A 23762-nucleotide genomic window follows, 5' to 3' on the forward strand; every position below is an offset into this window, starting at 1 on the left:
GGGGGGGGGGGGGGGGGGGGGGGTGCTGAGTCAGCGGGACTCTGAGCTCTAGGAGAAGGAGGGTCTGGGTCCAGTTGGCCAGCTTCCCCCATGCTCTGTGCTGGGGGGTGGGACTGGGTTGGTGGCACTCTGAGCTCTCTTGGCTCCTATCCCAAAATGATAATGTCCAGTGGCAATATGGGACTGAGGGGTTGGGGAGTATGCAATGTGTATTTCCTCTCTGAAAAAATGCAGTCATCTGGGGTCTTAGCTGCTCCCCATGTTGTGCTCACTGCCCACAAGGACTGTGCAGTTATTTTGCAGCCTGATTTGCAGGCATCTGCAGTGAGAGTGCCGGCCACTGACCTCCTGCACCTTGTCCCAGCAGTACAGGGTCTCCCTAGTCTCCGTGTTGGTCTTGGTCAGATGCTTCCCCTCTTTTTCTATGTTGCTGTCTTGAGTTTCCTGATCTTGGGGAGTTTTTTCTCACTATTTTGCTGGATTCTGTCACTTTCTCCTAGACACTCCACTCTGCAGGTGACTGTCTCCTTGTCACTTTGGACTTTTTTTGCATTAGAGGCAAGGACTGGCTTCTCCTAGTCAGCCATCTTGCTGGGGGAAAAAAATCGTGTTAATTGTCCCAAAACTTACAAGTTGTCTGCCTTTTGAGTTAAAAGGCTTAGAGCAGGTAGAAACCTTATTTTCTGACCAGCCTAATCCTCTCATTTTATAGGTGTGGAAGTTGAAGCCCTGAAGTCATTTGAAGATTACACAACCTATCACTGGCAGAACCTGGACTCGAACCCATGTCTCTGGATTGTTCTAGTAGGGGACAGCTACACTAGCAGTCTCTTTTCTCTGTGTCTACTTTCTTTCTAATATTACTTATTCAATAAGGGTCCACAGGGGAATTGTTTGGTTCCTCATGTTGGAACCATGTTTTACTTACCATCTGAATCACAGATTTTTGATAAGAGTGAAACCAATGTGCCTCTCTAGTACACTATAGAACTTTCTGGGTTTATAGGTTATACATTTTGTAACGGTGAGTTGGGAACTTTGAAAGAGCAATTTTTTGTGTGTGTTCTCAGATGAATGTCATAATATTTTCATGCTTTAGTCATTCAAGACTTAAAAATTTTTTAAATACATTGATTTAGAGACTGCTGTACTTAGTGTGAAAGTTAGTTCTATGATTATTTTAAATATTTTTTCCTTGACTGACTGATTACTTTCTTTATTGGATTGTTGCTTAGACCCCTTTCCTGAAGGCAGTAAATTGGAACTTTTCTAGTTTTTACCCATTTCACTCTTTTTTCTGTTTTGTTTGTTTGTTTATAACAATCCTTTGCTCTGCTCTAATTGCCAATGTCTTAACAAGTGCTGTGAAGGATAAAGTTTCAGCAGGAATTTATGATTGAAGTAATCTGTTCATTTTAATTTAATTAATAAATTCCCTATACTCTAACTTTTAAAATTATGTTTTTCTGAAAATTTTGTATCTCTTATATTTGAGATGAGAATGAAGAGTAACCTGAGCCTGTAGAGTGGTTAGTTTCTGAATGATAATAGGTGATTATGGGAGCCAGGCGAAGATTGATAAAATATTGTTATTCTGCCCTTTCAGTTAATTTTATGAGATTAAAAAAAAATTCTTATTTGTGAACACTCAAATAAACTTGAATATTATGCCATGAAATGGATTGATGTGAATAATGGAAATTCCTAATGCTATACTTGTTTTTTCACCACAGACAGTGTCTATTCTGAAGGCCACTTATAAATGAAAAAGACATTAAGTCTGTCTGTCAGAATTGGCACCTTACACCCCTTTCTGGAGATAGATACTGCAGGGAGACCATTGGTAACTGAATTCAAGATTTTTTTAAAAAATAAAGACAGTGTTATAGGTGGTAGTTTGATGTGGGGGAAATATTACTGTCAGGTTTATATTTTCTATTTCAAGTGTGATCTGAGCCATAGAGGCATTTTTAGATTGACCTGGGAACTTAACTGTCCTTTAAAATAGGATTGGAAAATATTCTCTAACAGACAATCAATTGATATATAAAAATGAATTTTGGAAACACCAATTTTTGAAAGTTGAGGATTGCCAATTGTAATCAGTTTTTTGTATGCTTAACATTTAAGACCAAAGTAAATATCTTAGGAAATCTTTTATTCATAGCTTTTTAATATCTTTTGTAGGTCTCAAATTTATTTTATTAATGATTACATCTCTCTTTCCTACCAAAACTTTAATAACAAGAATATATAAAAAGTATTAAAGTTGAATATATAAACTTTTTGTCATGTATCTTCTACTACTGTCATTTCAAGATATAAATGGAGGCTGAAACTACCAAAGGACCTATAGCAGATGGAAAAACAAAAGACTTAGCAATCAACAATAATGTATAGGATTTGGATATGTTAGAGTCAGCTACTGTGTGCCACCTCATTTATTATAAAAGTTATAGTATTTCTTTTTTTTTTTTTTTCCTTTTTGTCTTTTTTCGTGACCGGCAACGGATCGCAACCCTCAGTGTCGCGCCCGTACCGGGACCGGCAACGGGATCGCAACCCTTGGTGTTGCTCCCGCACCTCGCTCAGCCAGTGAGCGGCCAGTCTGTATGTGGGATCCGAACCCTCGGCGGGAGCGCTGCCGCGCTTCCCAAGTGGCGCACTGTAGCAGTGCGCCACCGGGCCGGCCCCAAAAGTTATAGTATTTCTAATGACTTTTTAAAATCGCTAATCTGTACTTCTTTATTTATATGTACTATCTTTCTATTGAGATTTAAGATTTGAAGGTAAAACATTTCTAAATTTAAATTATCAATGAAATTGATAATTTTAGTAAAATATTAGTATAAATTCCTATTCTAAATTATTGGAGGATGAGTTATTTTAGTTAATTAGAAGTTACCATAGGGATTAATAATTTCCCACCTTTTATTATAATATACTTACATTTAAACCATACCATTCATAAATTACACTGGAGTGCTTCATCACCTACAGATCATTGTTGTGATCATCAGTATGTGTACAGGAAATTATACTAAACCTATACTAATCCTACTAGGTCAAACCTATAAATGCTCAAATTTTATTTGTGAATAATTACTGTTACTTCCCTTTTTATTTGTCATCTCTCCCTTTCTTATAAAATAAAGTGCGGAGTTTGAATATGCTTGAGTTCTAGACATTGGCCTTTCTGGTTGAGCAGATTTTATTTATTCTGGGAATATGTGTCTGTGTGTTCACAGGTATTTACATTTCTCCTTGAGTGCAGTCTTAACAGAATCTCACTTCTTTCAGAAAATATTTCATGATCAAAATAGTAAGTAGGGGCTGGCTGGTTATATCGGTTGGTTAAATTTCAGTGTTGATACATCAAAGTAAGAGTTTGGATCCTTGTACTCGCCAGCCACCAAAAATATTAAAAAATAAAAAACGATAAAATATTTAATGGTATTCTTTTCTTACTCTTAGATGTTTTGTATAATGAAATTATATAAACAAAGTATGTGTAATTGGGGAGCAAGTTGTGTGTTTGTGTGTGAGTGTATGTGTGTTTAGTGGTCTACTCAGAATAAATAAAAGAAGATATGCTTAGATATGACTAAGATAGAACATATAGGCCCATGTGTTTGGTAAATTTGTTGAATGCCTAGTCCATGAAAGACATTGTGCTAGGCACTAGGAATTATTTAACACTATTCATTTACTGTTCCATTTTGGACTGTATGTTTTTTTCATTTTTTCCAGTAGACTTGAGAAAATGTAACCAGAATATATTAATCATATATATTAATTACAACATATTTATCAATAGATTAATTCTGACAAATTTAAAATGTATAATTATGGGCAAATTTTTCTATTTGGTTTGGTTCTTTATGGGTAGAACTTACATATCTGCTTTTCTTAGATAAAGAAGCTATCCTGGTACCTTCCAACTTCTGTAATAAGGTTTTGATGCCTCAGCTGGCACATTCTCTAGTTACGAACCTCCAACATATTTGGCCAGGGAGTACAGTAGAGATTGCAGTATCTGAAACCCAGGAGTTAATGTGTCTGTGTTAGGTGTAGGTTTTTTATGGACAGGCCAGAGAGCCGCATTTCCAGAGCCGAATGGCCCAGTGAGGCAGCACTGCACCCATCATATGCCCATCAAAGGTGTGGGTCAGTAAGTTAGATCCCTACTAGTGTGTGACCCTCATAAATGTTTTAACCTCTCAGAGCCTCAGTGTCCTTATCTGGAAAATTAGAATAACAAAGCCTATTTCATAGAATTATTGTAAAGATTAAATGATATGATTTATGCAGAATAGAGGCAGTCAATAGATATCAATTCTTACCCACCTGCCAGTCCCCTCCCCCTTGATTCAGCCTCTGCTAACAAAGTCTCTAACAATAAGGTATGTTTTTGTATATATTTTCTTTTCTGATGGAGATATATTCTACATTGTTAGGGACCACAGCCATCAAAAATAAAGATTAAGCAGCAAATAAAATACAGTCAGTTTTCATTATTCACAGTAGTTATGTTCTACAGTCTAGGGAAAATACAGGGTTAGGTTCCTGACAGCCTGTGGTCATAGCATTATTTAAAGTGTACTTTTGATTCATTAACAGTGAACTCACAGCCAATTGTGCTATAACTCATGCTTGAATGAAGTTTATCTATCACACCATGAGTGTTAGACTTGGGGATTACATATAAATTTTAGCAAGTAGGTGATTTCACAAATATGGAGTCCATGAATAAAGAGGATTGACTGTATCTAAAAATGGAAGCAGAACTTTGCATCTGCTGTATACTTAGCCCCCGCTGTGCTTTGTCAGCTGTTGTCATGGGGCTATGTGACTACGACTCTTATTATCACCCTAAACACCCTCACATGAGTGTGACTTTGACTCTTATTATCTCCCTGAACACCCTCAGATGAGAGGGGTGGTAGGGTAGTGGGGGCGGGAATACTCATCTTTTGCATGAGTTGCCAATCACCTAGCAGCCACCCTACAATCATAAACACAGGATAAAATTACAGTCAGATTCTCTTCTTGTATGTTAATTGTAATGTTCATGATCTGAACTTGAATCTACCTTATTGACCTAGTAATGTTCATGATCTGAACTTGAATCTACCATATTGACCTACGTCAGAAAAAAGAGTAAAATGTATGAATTATTCCAGGGCATGGAACAAAACCTTTAAAAATATAATGTTGATTTATTTTAATTTTAAGTTTTATATTCATTAATTTGCCTAAAATATGTTTGCAGTTACTTCCTTCCCAGCATAAACTGTCAGTGTGGGAGTTTGTTTTTTTTAAGAGCCTTTATCTAAGTACCTAAAGATAACTATAAATCTTTCAGAATCTGAGACCACAGCACATTTCGTTGAATGTTTCTGGATTAACCTTATACAACATATAGAAAACATTGAAAAAATGGTTTATTCAAATATAGAATGTCTTAGGCAGATAGTCTTACTGGTTTCTAGCCTGTCATATGCCTTCCTTAAATGACCTAGAAGAATGTGACTTTCAATGTTTTTAATAGTAGCATGTGTTTATATATATGTGTCCATATTTTCTTGTCCTGGTCCTTTGGTGATTAGCAGGAAATACAGGTGAAAAAGGAGCCCAGATAAGTGTACTCTGTGTCATGAGAGAGTTAGCAAAGTAACAGGCCTGGAATAAATAACAGTTTGATCTGAAGCCACCACTTTGACATTGCTGTCTTTTGGACCATATATATCTTTAACCTTCAACCCTGAGTCACCTTTGCTGTGTGCTTTCTCTATTCCTGTTCCTGGACTGTGGAGCACTGCTAGAGAAAATTATGGAATTGGGCTGTGGTGGAATAATGCCTCCCCGTCTCCCCAAAGATATCCATGTCCTGAGAATATATTACCTTACATTAGCAGATGTACGTAAGGGTCTTGAGTTGAGGAGATTATCCTTGATTATTTGGTTGGGGCAAGTGTAATCACAAGGATCCTTCTAAGTAAAAGAGGCAGACAGAAGAGGCAGTGTTGTATTGATGGGATGTGAGAAAGACTTAACCAGCCATATCTGGCTTTGGGAAGATGGAAGGGGGCCACTGGCCAAGGAATGCAAATGGCCTCTAGGAGCTGGAAAAGGCAAGGCAACAAATCTTCTCAAGAGCCTCCAGATTTTAGCCTAGTAAAACTCTTTCCAGATTTCTGATCTCCAGTATTTCAAGATTAGTAAATTTGTGTTGCTTTAAGCCACTAACTTTGTGGTAAATTGTTACAGCAGCAGTAGGAAACTAATGCAAAGACTTACATGGCTCTTTACAAAATTATGCAATCCAGTTTTATCTGATCACTCAGTATTGCTGCGTTATATGGTGTTGCTGGCTCTCTGAATTGCCCACAACTGTGGACAATTGCACCCTCCCCTCTTTCTTTGTACACATTAGGTAGATAAGCTGCTGTTTTACTGAAACTATCAAGACTCTCAAACTTTAGTTACTTTTCTACAAAGATTCTGGGTCATTCGTTCCTTAAGAGAACTTTCTCCTGGTCTTGCTGCCTTAACTTGCATGTATTGATGCTTCTCTATCTCCTAAATAGATCTCTCTTGACAGTGACAGATAGGAATCAAGGAAGTGAATTGAGAGGCTATTGCAGTAGTATTGGTGAGAAATTATGAAGACCTGAATTAGGATGATGGTGCCATAGAGAGAGAGAGACTTGAGAAATGTCAAAACTGAGGGACAGGTTTGAGAAACATTTTGGAAATAAGCTTGTCAGGACTTTGTGATAAATTGTTGTGTCAGGCTAGGGCTCAGACCCTTCAAACCCATTGTACAGATGGGGTCATGGACTCTTCACGTGCCAAGCTGGGTCACAGACCCCTCACATACAGGTCGTGAGCTAGGTAATTGGGAAAGATCCCAGGAACCATTGGCAGAATTGACAGGTTCATTTGAACGTGAGCTCAGTCCCCAGTCTCCTCCTCAGCAGCAGCAGGTTATAGCAGCCTCCAGCAGTGGGAGTGGTGACCTCCCAGGGCATCCTGGGGGCCCTGACAGCAATAGCTTGCAGCAACAGCCTCCAGTAGCAGTAGCAGCCTCCTTGTGGCCCCTCTGGGGCATCCTGGGGGCTGGGGAACTGTGGATCAGAGCTGTTAGTCCTTTATACTTAAGTCCAATAACCCAGGAACACCTGGGTGTCAGTCAGACATCCCAGGAACACCTGGGTGCCCATGTGCATCCATAAACAATAGCCAAGGAACACCTGGGTGCATGTGTGTATTTACATCAAATGCTCGGCAAGATTCTGAACCTCCCGAGGGAGCCTGTTTTAGTCTGTTTTGTGTTGCCATAACAGAATACCTGAAACTGGGTAATGTATAAAGAACATAGGTTTATTTGGCTTATGATTCTGGGACAGCTGCATCTGGCACAGGCCTCAGGCTGCTTCTACTCATGGCGGAAAGCAGCAGGCAGCCGGTGGGTGCAAGCAGATCACATGGCAAGAGGAGGCAAGAGAAAGAGAGGGTCTTTTTAAACTACCAGCTCTCGCAGGAACTAATAGAGTGAGAACTCACTCATTAATCCCCCCACCTAGGGAGAGCATTAATCCACTCATGAGGGATCCACCCCCACGACTCAATCAGTTTCCAACACTGCCACATTGAGGACCAAATTTCCACATGAGTTTGGGAGGGGAAAACACATCCAAACTCCATCAGAGCCTGACCATTTTCCTGTATTTTCCCTAAATGTTATAAGGGAACATTGAGGACAACAGGTCTCTGTCACATAGTAGGAACTCAAATATTTGCTGAATGAATGAGGGAGTGAATGAGTGACTAGATGGATATTAATGTCAATTGAGATAGGAATGTAGGAAGGACATGTATTAGTTATCTATTTCTGGGTAACAAATTCCCCCCAAACTTAGCAGCTTAAAACAGCAAACATTATGTCATATAATTTCTGAGGTTCAGGAATTCTAGGGTCACTTAGCTGGGTGGTTCTGGCTTATGAGGTTTCCATCAAGTTGTTGGCCAGGACTATAGTTTCTGAAGACTTAATTGGGGCTGGAGGTTGCACATTTGAGTTCACTCATATGGCTGTTAGTAGGAGATTTTAATTCTTTGCCACATAGGTCTCCATAGCAAATGGTCTGAGGGTTGGAGGGGGAGAGAGACCAAGATGGAAGCCATAGTCTTTTCATAACAATCGTTGAGTGACTTATCATCACCTTTGTCATATTCTATTGGTTATACAGACCAACCATGGTATAGTAAAGCAGGTGACTACACAAATATTTTAATACCAGGAGAAAGAGATCATTAGGGCCATTTTGGAGGATGGTTACTCCGAGAAGCAGAATTGATGGATGAGATAATGAGTTCAGAGAATTTGAGGTGGCTATTTATATCCAGGTAGAAATATTTAGCAAGCATTTGGATATGTGTCTCCAGCCAAAGGAAGAGATCAATAGTACAAATAAAAATGTAAAAGTCAATAGCATATAGGTAGTAATTAACATTGTGAGTGGTTTGTTGGGACCTTAAGCAGAGTAGAAAACATCTGGAATGGTTACTGAGGAAAGGCAGAGAAATGAGCTGACCAGAGACAAATGAAAAGATCAGTAAGACATGTTGTTGTCCCAAGAGGAAATTAGACAAGACATTTGGCATCTATTTGAATGCTTTGCAGTTTTCTGCAAAGTCCTATGCAGTCCTGTGGAGAGGTCCATTGTTCAGCATGTGGAGGAGAGAAGCAGGCAGGTCATAATAGTATTAATCCAGAGTCCAAGTTTTACCTGGTAGGTATAGCAGAAGAGCTGGCCAAAACTGGTTAGGACTAATTGGGAGCTTAGCCTCGGAGGAAAGGACAAAGACTGATTAGGGAGAGGAAGGAATGAATGGATAGCCCTAAATCAAAAAGGAGTGGGGTTTGGTAGCTCTCACTTTTGCAGAAAAAACCTGAGGTTTAGAGATGTTTAAAATAACTTTCTCAGAGCTATACAATTGTAAGAAAGAAGGCTAACCCTGGTCTCTCCAACATATTTGGAAACCTATGTAAAATCCAGTTGGGTATGTTCAAAATGGTAAGACCAGAGTGAGTCTTGGAAGCTTCAAGTCAGCTCATTCCATCTTCCCTCATATCTCTGTCTGCCTGAACCATAGCTTCAGTTGCAAGCCAATGGGTCATCTAGTTTATCCTCAGGCAGTTGTGTACTTCCTTCTCCTGGACACTTGTCAGTTTTTATACTTGCATTCTAGTATTATGCCATGCTGAACGAACTTTTCTCTAGCCACATCTCTTCGTGAAATGCGCTATCTCCTTACTTTAGTTGAAAAGTTATCCTGGCTCTCTCCCCAGGATACTGCTTTTTCTGCAGCCTTTGCAGGTGACCACTCTTTATTTGCACACATTTCATCAACTTAAGGTCCTGGAGGTAGTGTCTTCTTTCTTCTAGCTCTCACTGCAACTCGTAAACCATTACTCTTCCACTCTATGTAAATATAATTCTTGAGGTTTAGGCCCACTGGCTCTTTTACCTACACCTCTCCTTGCTGCTTCCCGCTCACAGCAGCATCATTTCCCATGGGTCCATCAAACATCCTAGCCTCACATTTCTTAACCTTTTCAAATTCTGTGATCTTCATCTTTACTCAAGCTACTCATACACATTTTCCTCTGAATCTTAAACTCCACAACAGCCACATGGAAGGTATTCTGTAAATATTTGTTCATTAAATGAGTGAATTCATTAATCTTTTGGTTCTCCCTTCCTCAAATTTTACCCATTTTCTCCAGTCCTTTTGGTCTTTTAGCCCCTTCATTTTCACCTTATTCATCAGCCTCTCCTTTTTCCACTTTCTTCTTTACCTGTTCTAGATTGCTTGGGCTCTTACTTCAGCCACTGTCTTGCCAGTGCCTTTTGTGGCCTTGCCCCATGTTTTTCCATTGCACCTTCCAGAACCAGCAAAAGGATAATATTGACCAGATGTAGTTTGTTCAATCTTACTGCACGTCAATAAAAAAGCAGAATCCCCACACAGCCACCCCTGAAAGGGTACATCTGAGCAGGGTGAAAAGATGAAATTTACTAGGAGGGAAAGAGTTCCAGGAAGGAGCCTTCAGTTGTAACTGAGATGACAATTTTAATAGGATGTCTTCTGAAAAGTCCAAACTTTAATCTTGAAGTGACTAAATACCTTTAGAAACAACAGGATTAAGTTTTTTTTTTCTGCCAAGTAGTCAGAAAGACTCAGAAAGGAAATGAAATTTTTCTTTTTTTTTTTTTGTCCTTTTTGAGACCGTCTGCACCGCGCTCAGCCAGTGAGCGCTCTGAGCGCACCGGTCATCCCTATATAGGATCCGAACCCGCAGCAGGAGCGCTGCCGCACTCCCAGCGCCGCACTCTCCCGAGTGCGCCATAGGCTCGGCCCTAGAAATGAAATTTTTCTTTTTTTTTTTTTGTCCTTTTTGAGACCGTCTGCACCGCGCTCAGCCAGTGAGCGCTCTGAGCGCACCGGTCATCCCTATATAGGATCCGAACCCGCAGCAGGAGCGCTGCCGCACTCCCAGCGCCGCACTCTCCCGAGTGCGCCATAGGCTCGGCCCTAGAAATGAAATTTTTCAATGAAGTGAAGAGCTTCATTTTTTTACACTGTGATTTGTGAGTGACCAATTTATACCTATTAAAGTTATAAAATAGACTACATGTATAAAAATGTAATGATTTGAAGAGTTTATATTAAAATTGTGTATCAAACAACAATAGCCTTTTTGATGAAAATATTAAAATGTGCTTTTTTGACAAAATAATACTCGTGGATAGGAGCAGATATATAAAATTGAATATGGCCAACTCACATTAATAAAGCATTTATAATGATAAACATCTAAAGTACTGGTATAGTGCTTTGTTGATGATAAGGGCTGGATAATTCTTATGCCTGACAGAATGTTTACTTATCATGGTTATAGTTGGGTGCATGGCATTTTGCTTCAAGTAATTGTGTCTTTAGTCATGACCTAATTCAAACATGGATTTGAAGAAAAGGTAAAAAAATAAACATAGATTTGAAGAAAAGGGTGGAAAAATATCCAGGAAGTGGGGAGGATATTGAGAAAGAAGCTTTTAAAACGAATAAGCTGGAAACCAAACCCTAGGAAATGGTTTTATTGGATATGATGGGTTCTAAAGTTGAACTGTCAAAATAAATGGGGAAGTTAACAGTGGACATTTATTATTGGCAAAAACATGAGTTGGGAATGACAGTTTCAGTAAAGTGAAGGGGAAGAAAAATGTGAAATATGGTCATTAAAGTGAAGGGGTGGCTGTGTCATTCAACATCTATTCTAGTTATCTATTGCTGCTCTGGTTATCAATTGCTGCCTCTCACACCACCCAAAACTCTTGTATAAAACAACCACCATTTTATTATGCTTACAAACTCTGGGGTCAAGAATTCAGAAAAGAGATAGTGGGGTGCTTTGTCTCTGCTCTGTGATGCCTGGGGCCTCAGATTGGAAGACTCAAATGGCTGGGTATGACTTGATCAGTTGTGGGTTGAGATAGCTGGGATTGGAGAATCCCCTTTCCATATGACTTCTCATCTGGTGCCTGGGCTGGGATAACTGGAAGGCTGGGCTCAGGTGGAGCAGTTGACCAGGGGATCTATTGTGTCCTCTTCATGTAGCTTGGACTTTTCAAAGCATGGCAGCATCTGGAGACTCAGTGTTCCAGAAATGGAAAAAGAAGGTACAAAGCTTCTACTGACTTAGGTTCAGAAACCATTCAGTATCACTTTTGCCATGTTCTATTGGTTACAAGTGAATTGTTGAGACTGCCTAGATTTGAGAGGAGAATCGAACTCCTTGATGAGGGGCAGCAATGTTTCTCATCCCACGTGCACAATGTATAAGAGCATGTGGGATAGGAAACATGCATCTTTGGAAAAGACAGTCTGTCACAATGTACACTTTCTAGGAATAGGGAAGAAATTAACCCATATTTACAACTCACAACATACCAAGTATTGATATTGTGATATAATGAAGCCAAGGCACAAAAATGGAAAAGCCCAGTGTAGGGAAAATGAAAGATAAATGGTCAGGGCCCCTCAGATGTCCAGAATCTTTCCAAGCATTTGATGTAACTATGCACATGTGCTCAGGTGTTCCTTGGTTATTGCCTGATGTAAATGCGCGTGGGCACCCAGGTGTCCTGGGTTATGGACTTAAGTATAAAGGATGAGTGGCTCTGATCATGGCGCCCCCCACCCCTGGGATGCACCTGAGAGGGGCCATGGGGAGGCCACTATTGCTGCTGGAGGCCGTTGCTGCAAGCTGTTGCTGCCAGGGCCCCCCGGGACCCTCCGGGAGGCTAACGCCTCTGCTACTGGAGGCTGCTGTAAGCTGCTGCTGCTGCTGCCGAGGACTGAGCTCTTGTGCCAAAGGCTCCCAGGATCTTTCCCAATTACCTAGTGTGGACCTGCGGGTGAGGGGTCTGCGTGTGAGGGTCTGTACAATGGTTTGAAGGGTCTGAGCCCTAGCCCTGACAATACAAATGGAAACTTAGTATAACTAAAATAATGAAACATTTTGGCTTTAGTTATGAAATGCCTAGCCATATAATTAGTGTAGCTATTGTCTCAACCCTACAACTGGCATAGTGGTGTACACCCAGCTATCATAAACACTCAGTACTTAGACACAAACTTTTAAGAGAGTAAGAAAAAAAAAGAGTCGGTAATGTAACCTAATATGTGTTATTAAGAAAGAGCTCTCCTCTGCCATTGTAAACAGAAATGTAGAATCTCCAGATTAGCAGAGACACTTTCTCTTGGTCCCATACTCAAATTTAGCAAAGGCATTCTTAAATATAGGGTAATACTAAATAATTTTTTATTATAAGCATAGCAGAAATTTAGAACTTATGCTGTATAATGATGTGAACTTTGGATATTGTCACTGTTCAGACACTTGCCAGTCTTATCTATTGGAATAATAAGAAAGAGAACCATAATTTCAAGGCCACTGGAGATTAATTCCAAGATTTTGGAAATATACTTCAGTGGTAACAATATATATGTACATATTTGAACAGCAGCCTTTATAGGTTTCAAGTTGGGTCACACTAATTTTTAATCATATTGTGAAATAAATTTCTCTTATTTCTATCCTGTTAGCCCCTTTGATGGTGACATAAGTAGTGGTTGTATCAGGAAGGAGGAGACCCATATCTGTAGCACACTGGCGAGTGCCTACCACACCAGGTTTATATAGGACATTGTCCCATCTGAGAGGATCTAAGGGGATTATTGATTTAGTGGTTCCAATACTGTATGTTTGTGGTACTTGGTGTATTAGTCTGTTTCTGTTGCTTATAAAAAATATCTGAATTCGGTGTTTTATAAAGAAAACAAAATTTATTACTTACAGTTTCTGAGGCTGGGAGGTCCAAAGTCCAGGGACTTCACCATCTGATGAGGGTCTTGGTGGTGGCAACAGTGACCCAGGATATCACATGGCAGAAAATGATGGAGCAGAGAGAGACTAATGTCTCATGTGCTCTTCTTTTAAAGCCTTCAGAACCACACCCCTGACCACCATTATTAATCCATTCATTATGGCAGGGTCTTACAATCTAATCACCTCTTTAAGGCCCCGCCTTTCAATTACCGTAATAGGATTCCCCACCATCAACAGTTACAGTGGGAATTAAGTTTCTAGTATATGAAATTTGGGGGACACAATTCAATCAACCCACAGCATTGGGCTTTTGTTTTGTGTCTTGGCTTCATTATATTACAGTATAAATGCTTGGCATGTTGTGAATGCCCAAATTCACATCACTTTGGAAAGGAAAGTTTATAACAAAAACTAAGTAAGTTCCTAGTAGTTTATATACCTAGCTTTAGTCTTTCGAGATTTTTGAAGATTTTGGTGATGGAGTTCATAAACTGCTAGAACCATGATTTAGTAGCCAGTTAATTTGATGCCCAGTGCTAAGTAATACCCATGGATAAGATGAGAAATAGGTTCTGGCGAGCATAAAATGTTGCTGTGGTATGGTAGAGCTCTAAGTTTATTTTAGGAAGCTTCTGGCCATTTCATCATTTAAGACTTGTCTGCACCTGGATGTCTGCCATCACCTCAGTGCCACATGTCCAAAATCAAATTAATCATCTTCTCCATCAGACATTCCCTACATGCCAAAGAATAAAGAAATAAACCAAAAATCTAGTTTTCTTTCTCAACTCTAGCATTTTCGTCTGACCCTAACTTAAATCTAATCTTTTAGAGATGGAACTTTGAAATTAAATTTTCCTCTTCTCTTTCTTTCTTAAGTATTTTCATTTCTACTTTTGAAATATCTTTTAGATTTTCCTTTTCATTGTCATCCCCCTAAGTAGGATTCAAGGTAAGTCTTATATCTGTAAGGTCTCCTGACTTTCATACTCGTCTATTTCAGTTTATCTTGCTTAGTGATATGGCACTATTAATAAATGTGTTCCCCTTCACAGTGCTCATTTTCTTTTTGTTGTTTACCATGTCAAATCTAGACTCCTCTGCATGTTTTTTGCTTGTTTGCCTATTTGTTTGTAGAGTAAGGGGCTTCCAGGGCTTAAAATCACCTGTATTAGTTAGAGTCCTCCAGAGAAATAGAACTAATTTTGTGTGCATGCGTGTGTGTGTGTGTGTGTGTATGTGTATGTATATAGAGAGATTTGTTATAAGGAATTAGCTTTCATGATTATGGAGGCTGGAAAGTCTCAAGGTCTGCAGTCAGCAATCTAGAGACCCGATAGAGCCAATGGTATAGTTACAGTCTGAGCTCAAAGTCCTGAGAACCAGGAGGGCCAATGCTATGAATAAATTACAATTCATGGGCAGAAGAAGACCTATATCTCAGCTCAAACAGACCAAAGAGTTCCCTCTTTCTCAGCCTTTTTATTCTATTCAATTGATTGGTTGAGGCCCATCCACATTGGGGAAGACAATCTGCTTTACTCACTCTACCAATTCAGATGTTAATCTCACCCAGAAACACCCACACAGACATACCCAGAATAATGTTTGACCAAATGTCTCGGCACCCATGGCCCAGTCAAGTTGACACATAAAATTAACCATCGTAACATCTTAGTTAGAAAAGGTTTTCTTCCATCATCACTTTTACTTACTTACAAATCAAATGACAAACAGATTCCAGACTATAGTGTGAAACTGGAAAGTAGAGAAAGAATAGGATAAAATTTAATAAGGCCAAAGGGGTAGAGGGAGGTGTAGGACTAGTCTTGTAGAGCTTATAGTCTAAGGAAAATTAGGAAATAGGAACATAGAGAAGACCTGAGGGGCATAGAGGAGTCTGGAGTCAAAGGAAGGAGTGGTTTGGAATGAGGCAAAATTAGGAAAGATTTTGGAGAAGTCTGCAGAGGCAAGGGTGATAGAGGCTGCTTGAGTGAGGGCAGGGCTGTGAGGTATAAAGCTGAATATGGGTTGTCAGGATGGGTAGAGATTTCATAAAGACCAGGCCTCGCAGAAGAAATGGAGATTGTGAACTTTGTAAGAGGAGGAGGAAGAGAGTATGTTTATTAGGCAGGGGGCATGCCTTTGGGGAGGTGGCCAAGGCAGGAGCTGAAAAGTGTAGAAGGAGCCCATAATAAACCACACTCACTGCAGAGAGTGTCAGAGGGCTACAAAAGTATCTGTAAAGCCCAAAGAAATGCAGTATATGAGATTTTACACCAGAGAAATTTAGTATCTGTACCATGCATACTTTCAGAGAATTAGGTCATCATCTCTAGTCATTAGGGAAATGCAAATGAAAGCCACAAAGAGATACCTCTTTATATGCACTAGGGTACCTGTAATTAAAAAAATGGACAATAAAGGGTTGGTGAGGATGTGGAGAAATTGGAACACCATACATTGTTGGTGGGTCTGTAAAGTGGTGCAGCTACTTTGGAAAACAGTTTGGCAGTTTCTCAAAAGACTAAACATAGAGTTACCAAATTTGCCCCTTCTGCCATGGGAGGATACATAGAAGGCACCATCTATGAGGAACAGTTTCTCACCAAATGCCCAATCTGTGAGTACCTTGATCTTGGACTTCCCACCCTCTAGAACTGTAAGAAATAAATTTCTGTTGTTTATAAGCCACTCAGTTTCTGCAGCTAGACAGACTAGAATAATTCTAAATTACTGTATGTAAGTGCAAAGTTAGCTTGCTTTATTTTGATTGTAATTAACTGATTTACCTTACCTTCCCTTTCAGAGTTATATATGGTAGTTTCTTTAAAATTTTCTGTGAGAAAGAGATGGGATAGAAGAAAAGAGGAATGTATTGGGGGAGGGGAGTTGTCACTAAATTAAGTATGAGTTTTTTTCTCTGAAGGATTTACATGTTGACAAATTTTGAAGTTCTTTCCTAGAACTTCATTACCTTTCTTAACTTCATGTACTTTTGTAATGGCATTGAGATTTTCTCCATAGGGAGAGTATCATAATATTCATCTCATTAAACTATGTGCAGTTCCTGCTGAGAAATAGATTGAGACCTGAAAATGTTATTGCCATAGGAAATAGCAGAAAAAGTATTACAAAACAGTCACTTCTCTTAGAATTCAGTTTGGTATACTACTGTTATATGAAAAATTCTTGTTCTTATAAAATAGGTAGGCATTCATTTAATCACTGAATTTATTAACTCTTAGCTTTATATTTAGTAAAGCAGTTAAGTGGTTCTCAATCTTTCTTTCACTCAGTCACTTCCCTTTTTGGGTGTGTGGGTGGCCATCAGGATGGCGGATAGGAATGAATGCGTAGTTTTTTAAAAGGCCACTTAGTGATTCTTATACAACCTCCTGCACCTAAACCAAATTGAGAATATCTGCCATAGTGATCAGCAGTTATTAATGGGGGTGTAATATCCACTTGGTGGTCGGGCAGAAAGATGGCTAAGTACAATCAGTCTTAGGCTGTCACATAGAGAAATTTGGGGTGACATGTTTTTAGAACTGCCTTATCTGCTAGAGAGAGAGGAGCTAAGAGCAGAGCTATAGACCCTGGAGTCAGAGTTACAGCCTGTTCTAGCCCAGGTTTATCTGAGACAGTAGGCTGCTCTCTGTCTGGGGGCCATGTGAATAATCTCAGTTAGCAGATGCTATACAAATCCTCTGTAACTCATAAGGTATGAGCCCCGGTTGAAGATAGAATGAAATTTGTAGAGGTGTATAACCTCATTAACAGACTGAACAACTGGGAGAGGGTATCTCTCTTCTCAGTTTTAATCAACCACCAGATTCCCTTGCTGTGTATGATGTCTTTCCTGAGTTATTTGATGCCTTTTGACTCTTTAATTGTATCCCATCCAATGTATCCCCAACAGCGCAACCAGAATTTTAATTTCTAAAATGCAAGTCAGAACAGGTTAGTCCTCTGGTTAAATCCCTTCACTGGTTCTCTCTCCATTTACCTACAAGGAAAGGAATGTTTACTGAATTCAATATAGGTGCTGGTAACTTGACTTTTAGTTGTTTCATTATATTGGAATACTTTCGTTTAAGACAACTCAGTATATAGAAATTCAAATTCCTTGGGAGTTTTGTGTAAAGCCCCTGCTTACAGTCTTTGTGATACTTGTGTCTCTCAGATAGAGCTGCTTCCTGTGTCTGTCTCTAACGATTGTTTATTGATTCATTTGGTGAAAGTGGCTTCAAGCTTAGGTCAGGAGTGAGAGCTAGATCAGGTACATCTTTGAAGGCTATGAAAAGGAGTTTGGCTTTTTTTTTCTGCTTGTTTGTGTGATGGGAAACTTAGCAGATGTAAGCAAGAGTTATGATTTGTACTTTGAGGTTGTCACTTTGGCTACTGAGCAAGGAATGGTTTACAGCACAGCATGAGGAGAAGAAAGGAGATCAGTTAGGAGAGCACTGCGGTGGTCCTGGCCCTAGAGTCAGAGTTGGTGGTGGCTTGCATTTAGGGTGGTTGCGATGGAAATGGAGATAAATGCAGAGATTCATGATGTACTTTGGAAGTAGAACTGATAAGACCTAATAATGGCTTCATGGGGAGGGAGGGGTAAGGAAAAGAAGTAGAAGGAAGAACTCTCAGATGACGCATATGTATATTTTCTATCTTTTACAGCACATTTAGGTGTGAAAGGAGTAAATGAGGAGAAAATTAGAATAGAGGTGTCTGGATCTAAAACAGATAATTAAAATTATTTTCAGTCCTTGAATTATACTTGAGTTAGGTACTAATGTTAGGGATTAGAAGAGAATATATGACTTAGAAAATATAAGGTCAGTCAAGGGCCGATATAATAGAGGCCACAATCTGAGAGTCTGCAGCCATGCCTTAGAAGATATTCAGGGAGTCTGCGTCCCAGCTCAGGATGCATACATTCCGATATCTGGGAACCTGGGCCTCAGATGGCCACTGGCTCTGAAGGCTCTGGCCTTTCAAGTGAGGCATCACACCAAATTCGCCCAGATTCGACAGCACTTAGTATGTGTTATATACACAGTCTTCCAATCCTACCTAACTCACCTCATTAAATTTAACTGATATCAAAGTTCTTATTCAGAAATCTATTGAGTCCCGTGATCAGGGGAGATGACACATTATAGCCATCCCATTCTTACTCTACCTCTCAGTCCACCAGCAGGATATTCTTATGAATGGATTCTACAATCTTGTGGATCCTGTGATGTGGCACATATTGAAGAGACTATGCTTTTCCCAATGTATGTTCTTGGCTCCTTTGTCCAAAATGAGTTGGTTGTGGATTTATTTCTGGATTCTCTATTTTGTTCTATGTGTCTGTTTTTGTGCCAGTACCATGCTGTCTTGATTACTATAGCTTTGTAGCATAATTTGAAGTCAGGGAGTATGATGCCTCCTGCTTTGTTCTTTTTGCTCAGGATTGCTTTGGATATTCAGGGTCTTTTATTGTTCCATATAAATTTTTTGGATTGTTTTTTCTATTTCTTGAAGTATGTCATTGGTATTTTGATGGGGGTTTTGTTGAATCTGTAGATTGTTTTGGGAAGTGTGGTCATTTTGACAATACTGATTCTTCCAATCCATGAACTTATACCGGCTTTGTTCTAGGCACTCTGGCAAATGGGCTTCTCTCTGGCTGGTTGGCTTTTCTTTAGTGACACTGTTTGAGATAGGAAACAACAAAGTGTTTTTCCTACTCTCACACTCAATACAACACAGAATTTTTCACATCTGATTACTAAAATGTGTGTGGATTTTCTCCCCAACAACAGCCAATTCTTCAGTGGACACCAACTGAGTGTCCTGTAATTCAATTCAGTTCTGATGCTATCTACCTGAAGGTTGTGTCAGATCCTACTAGTTAAGGGCTCAGTCCCACAAGACTGCCCCCACTTCAGATGCCAATCACAAACCCCAGGTTGTGACCTGTGCTTCTGACCAACCAGCTATAAATTGACGGTACTCACTACTCCCCTCCTTGGATTTGATTAAGGGACTTACTTATGTTTACCCATTTATTATAAAGGCTATTACAGGGATACAGGTGAACAGCTAGATGGAAGAGATGCGTAGGGCAAGATCTATAGAAAAGGATGCAGAGCTTCCATTCCCTTTCCAGGTGTGCCACCCTCTCATAATGGAGCCTCATTATGTAGGGATGATTGATCAAATCACTGACCATTGGTGATCAGCAGAACCTTCATCTCTTCTTCCTTTCCCTAGTAGTTGGGGTGAGATGGAAAGTTTTAACCCCCTATTCACATGGTTGGTTCCTCTGGCAACCAAACCTATCCTCAGGCTATCCAGGAGCACACCAACAGTTACCTAAGTAGAACAAAAGATGCTCCTGTCACCCAGGAAATTCCCAGAGACTTAGGAGCTCTGTGTCAGGTCATCAAGTCAGGCAAGTATGACTCCAGGGAACAGGAATAGGAAACCACCCAACTTTCTAGGGTCATAGGCTACCTTTTTTTTTTTTTTTCCTTTTTGTCTTTTTTCGTGTCCGGCAACGGACCGCAACCCTCAGTGTCGCGCCCGTACCGGACCAGGACCGGCAACGGGATCGCAACCCTCGGTACTGCGCCCTCCCCCCGCTCAGCCAGTGAGCAGGAACCGGTCTGTATGTGGGATCCGAACCCTCGGCGGGAGCGCCGCCGCACTCCCAAGTGGCGCACTGTAGCAGTGCGCCACTGGGCCAGCCCTATCATAGGCTACCTTTAAGCTTAAATGCATAAGTGAAAGAAGTCCTGCATGGGATCCATGTTAGCTCATTAGGGACACAATTTGGGATCTGGAATTAGGGTTTTTCAAAAAACAGAGAGACTGTGAATAAGTACTTGTTTCCCTCTGCGCACATATTTTCCTGTGAACTTTGCAGGAAAAGGAGTGGCTGTGACAAGACAGATGAGTTCCTGTCCCCTCTCTATCTTTTTACCTTAGGTATGATTGCATCTCAGGATAGTTATGGCAGGCCAAGCGAGGATACAGACAAGGGATAAGGTCTGGAAGACAAAGCCCTGTGTGGAGAGAGTGAAGCCCCCCTGCAGTGGGGCAGGCCTCTGATACGTATTGTTCCTTCTGCAAGTGCAGCTGCAGGCTGAGAGGGTGACAGCCTATATTTAGCAAGTAGGATCTGGAGTTACCAGGGTTATTTGGAAAGCTCTCCAGTCTGTCTCAATTGCCTCAGTCTGCATGAATAAGTTGAATAAGTTTTCTACCAAAATGGCAACACTTTTGCATCTTAATTGCAGTTTCTGGTGTATGGTGGTGGAATTCATTTCTAAAGCCAGAGTAAGATCACATTAAAATGAGCAAATCTCCAGGACACTGATTTTTAGCTTCTGGATGGTTGGATTGTGTAGCATTTACTTCTTTTTACTTCAGGAGAAAGAAAGTGGGTACCTCTCTAAGCCTTAATTAACAGTCGTGAGTATTACCCCATTTGACAACAGTGATATGATGGAGGATGTCAAAGGAACACAAAAGAAGAAGAGTGTTACTATACAGGGCATATGTTGTCATTTGGAATTAAGGTTGGGGAAATCTCAGTGGAATCATTAAAACCCATGGACCTGTACCCAAAACACGCTGGCTCTAGGAATAGGGCTTGCTTGGAGGCAGAGGGAAAATGAGGCAGTGAGCAAAGCTACAGTTTTTGGTAGTGAAGTGAAAAGTACTATGTAATTGGATGTAATGAAGAGACCACTAGAAACTGCAGGGAGAAGAGGATCAGCTTTAAAAGCAAACCATGGGGGAATTAGAAAAGGAAATTTCAAAATTTAAAATATCTAAACAGGACACTAAAGAAATAAAAGAGGATTTTGGGAAGACTTAGGGTTTCCACTCTGGTGAAGCTTCTCTTATCTCTAGGACACCAGTGTAGGGCAGACTTAACTGTGAGGCTTTTTCTCCTGATCCTCTCTAAAGCCCCCAGTAAGCTAGTCTGAGCAGTACAGATAACTCCTTTCTTTTAGGCCAGATGGTCTCCTTTGTATCCTTCCTCCTCACTGTTTCACTCATTTGTAGTAAAACATTCTGAATTTTGAATGCTTTAAAATCATAATTAAAGTCTTCAAATACAAATTTTAAGATGTACTAAGATAGAAATTTGCCAAGCAAATCAGTCTATGAGTCTGAAAACAATTGCCTGAAGTTCGAGTGTTTAACATTTACCATAGCCAATATTATGTGTATGGAAAAATATCAATCCAAATGAAAGAATTTAAGTTAGAAAAGAGTATGGCTTACTCAATTCTTTTCCCTTCTCCTTCAAAACCATGCAGGTAATATATGCTTTGAACACTAAAAATGATGAGCATGAATCTGCCATTCAAGCTCTCAAAGATGCTCATGAAGAAGAAATCCAGCAAATTCTTGCAGAAACAAGAGAAAAAATATTGCAATATAAAAGCAGAGTAACAGAGGAGTTAGACCTTAAGAGAAAGATTCAAGTTTTAGAAGCATCATTAGAAGATCACATAAAAATGAAACAGCAGGCTTTGACAGAATTTGAAGCTTATAAGCACAGAGTTGAGGACATGCAACTTTGTGCAGAGGCCCAGCATGTTCAACGCATAGTAACCATGTCTAGAGAGGTTGAAGAGATTAGAAGGAAATTTGAAGAAAGATTACGGAGCTTTGGACAGCTCCAAGTACAGTTTGAAAAAGACAAACGATTGGCATTGGAAGATTTGAGATCTGCTCACAGACAGGAGATCCAAGAGCTGTTGAAGTCCCAACAGGATCACAGTGCCTCGGTGAATAAAGGACAGGAGAAAATAGAGGAGCTACACAGAATGGAGGTGGAGGCCTTAAACAAAATGCTTGAGGAGCTGAGACTTGAACAGAAGAAACTAATTGAGGAATATGAAGGCAAGTTGAATAAAGCTCAGTCCTTTTATGAACATGAGCTTGATACTTTGAAAAGGTCACAGCTTTTTACAGCAGAAAGTCTACAGGCTAGCAAAGAAAAGGAAGCTGATCTTAGAAAAGAATTTCAGGGACAAGAAACAATTTTACGAAAAACCATAGGAAAATTAAAGACAGAGTTGCAGATGGTACAGGATGAAGCTGGAAGTCATCTTGACAAATGCCAAAAGCTTCAGATGGCACTTGCTACAGCAGAAAACAATGTTCAGGTAAGGAAAGAATATTACAGTTTATACATGGATTTTTTTTTCCAGTTTTCTCTTTTAAATATATGCATTTTGTAAACTGAAGAGCAGTCTACCTGGCTTAGCAGGATCAGTTTCTTTTCATTCATACCACTTAAACTTTATTTTAATCCATTTTGCCTTTTTCTGCTTCTCCTTTGTGAGAAAAATCAAGGAAGAGATAGTTATTATTTCAGAATTTCAAATATCAAGGTCCCAAAAAGATAAGCTTAAAATCTTGCTGATTATTTATGAAAGGATTTTATTTAATACTGTTAATATTTTCCATAAGTAGTTGGGAGAGTTAAAATATTGCGCTTTGGGTTTATGTTTTTTTCTTTCCCTTCATTAGTAATGGACTGTCCATTAGTTGATATTTAGACATTGAACGAAAAATTGATTGCTTTATAAACCTGAATTTAATAGGGGTATGGCACAAATCTAGAGAAAAAAACCAAGTCTCTACAAGTTTTACCTTATTGAAACAGAAAATGTCATAGCTATGTTTTTAATATCTTTGCAGCATTAGAACAGACTAGAAAGGGGAGAATATCCTTTCCTGATAAGTTCATATGACTTGTGAGAATATCAAGTTTATAACACTTATAGTGTCACCAATACTTGCAGAATTAAAGCTAGGTATAGTTAAGTATGACTTCTGAATAAGAGAAAACATGCTTAGAACTTACATGATTTAGCTTAGTATTATTCTTTCATTTTAATAGTGGCTGTTTAATCTTTATCAGGTTCTTCAAAAGCAGCTTGATGATGCCAAGGAGGGAGAAATGTCCTTGTTAAGCAAGCATAAAGAAGTGGAAAGTGAACTAGCAGCTGCCAGAGAACGTTTACAACAGCAAGCTTCAGATCTTGTTCTCAAAGCTAGTATGTCTGAACACGGTTTTTGGTGTAATGCACATCTAAAAACCAATACTTGAATGTTAACTCAAGACAATTTGTCTTTTCTTCTAATATTTTAAAATTATTTAGACCATAAATATGTTAAAGGACTTGAATATCCTACGAATTAATCGTAAAATAAGCAAGTGATAACTTATTTCTATTCTTAGGAATATATTTTTGTAGAAAAATTGTTAGCAGGTAAAACC

General features: G+C 39.5%; 1 protein-coding gene across 8 annotated transcripts in view; it reads left to right on the forward strand.

Moving 5' to 3' along the window:
- The window catches only part of FAM184A (family with sequence similarity 184, member A), a 103686-nt gene that overhangs the window by 13500 nt on the left and 66424 nt on the right, over positions 1–23762 (forward strand). For all 8 annotated transcript variants that reach the window (XR_551262.1, XR_551264.1, XM_008583176.1 and 5 more), the window contains exons 2-3: positions 21787–22641; positions 23403–23538. Coding sequence is in view for 6 of the 8 variants with exons in the window: in XM_008583176.1 (XP_008581398.1) it covers positions 21787–22641; positions 23403–23538 (991 nt within the window). In the remaining 2 variants the exon portion in view is untranslated. The remainder of the gene's footprint in view (positions 1–21786; positions 22642–23402; positions 23539–23762) is intronic.

Source organism: Galeopterus variegatus, unplaced genomic scaffold (genome assembly GCF_000696425.1).
Source record: "Galeopterus variegatus unplaced genomic scaffold, G_variegatus-3.0.2 Scaffold96, whole genome shotgun sequence".
NCBI classification, from domain to species: domain Eukaryota; kingdom Metazoa; phylum Chordata; class Mammalia; order Dermoptera; family Cynocephalidae; genus Galeopterus; species Galeopterus variegatus.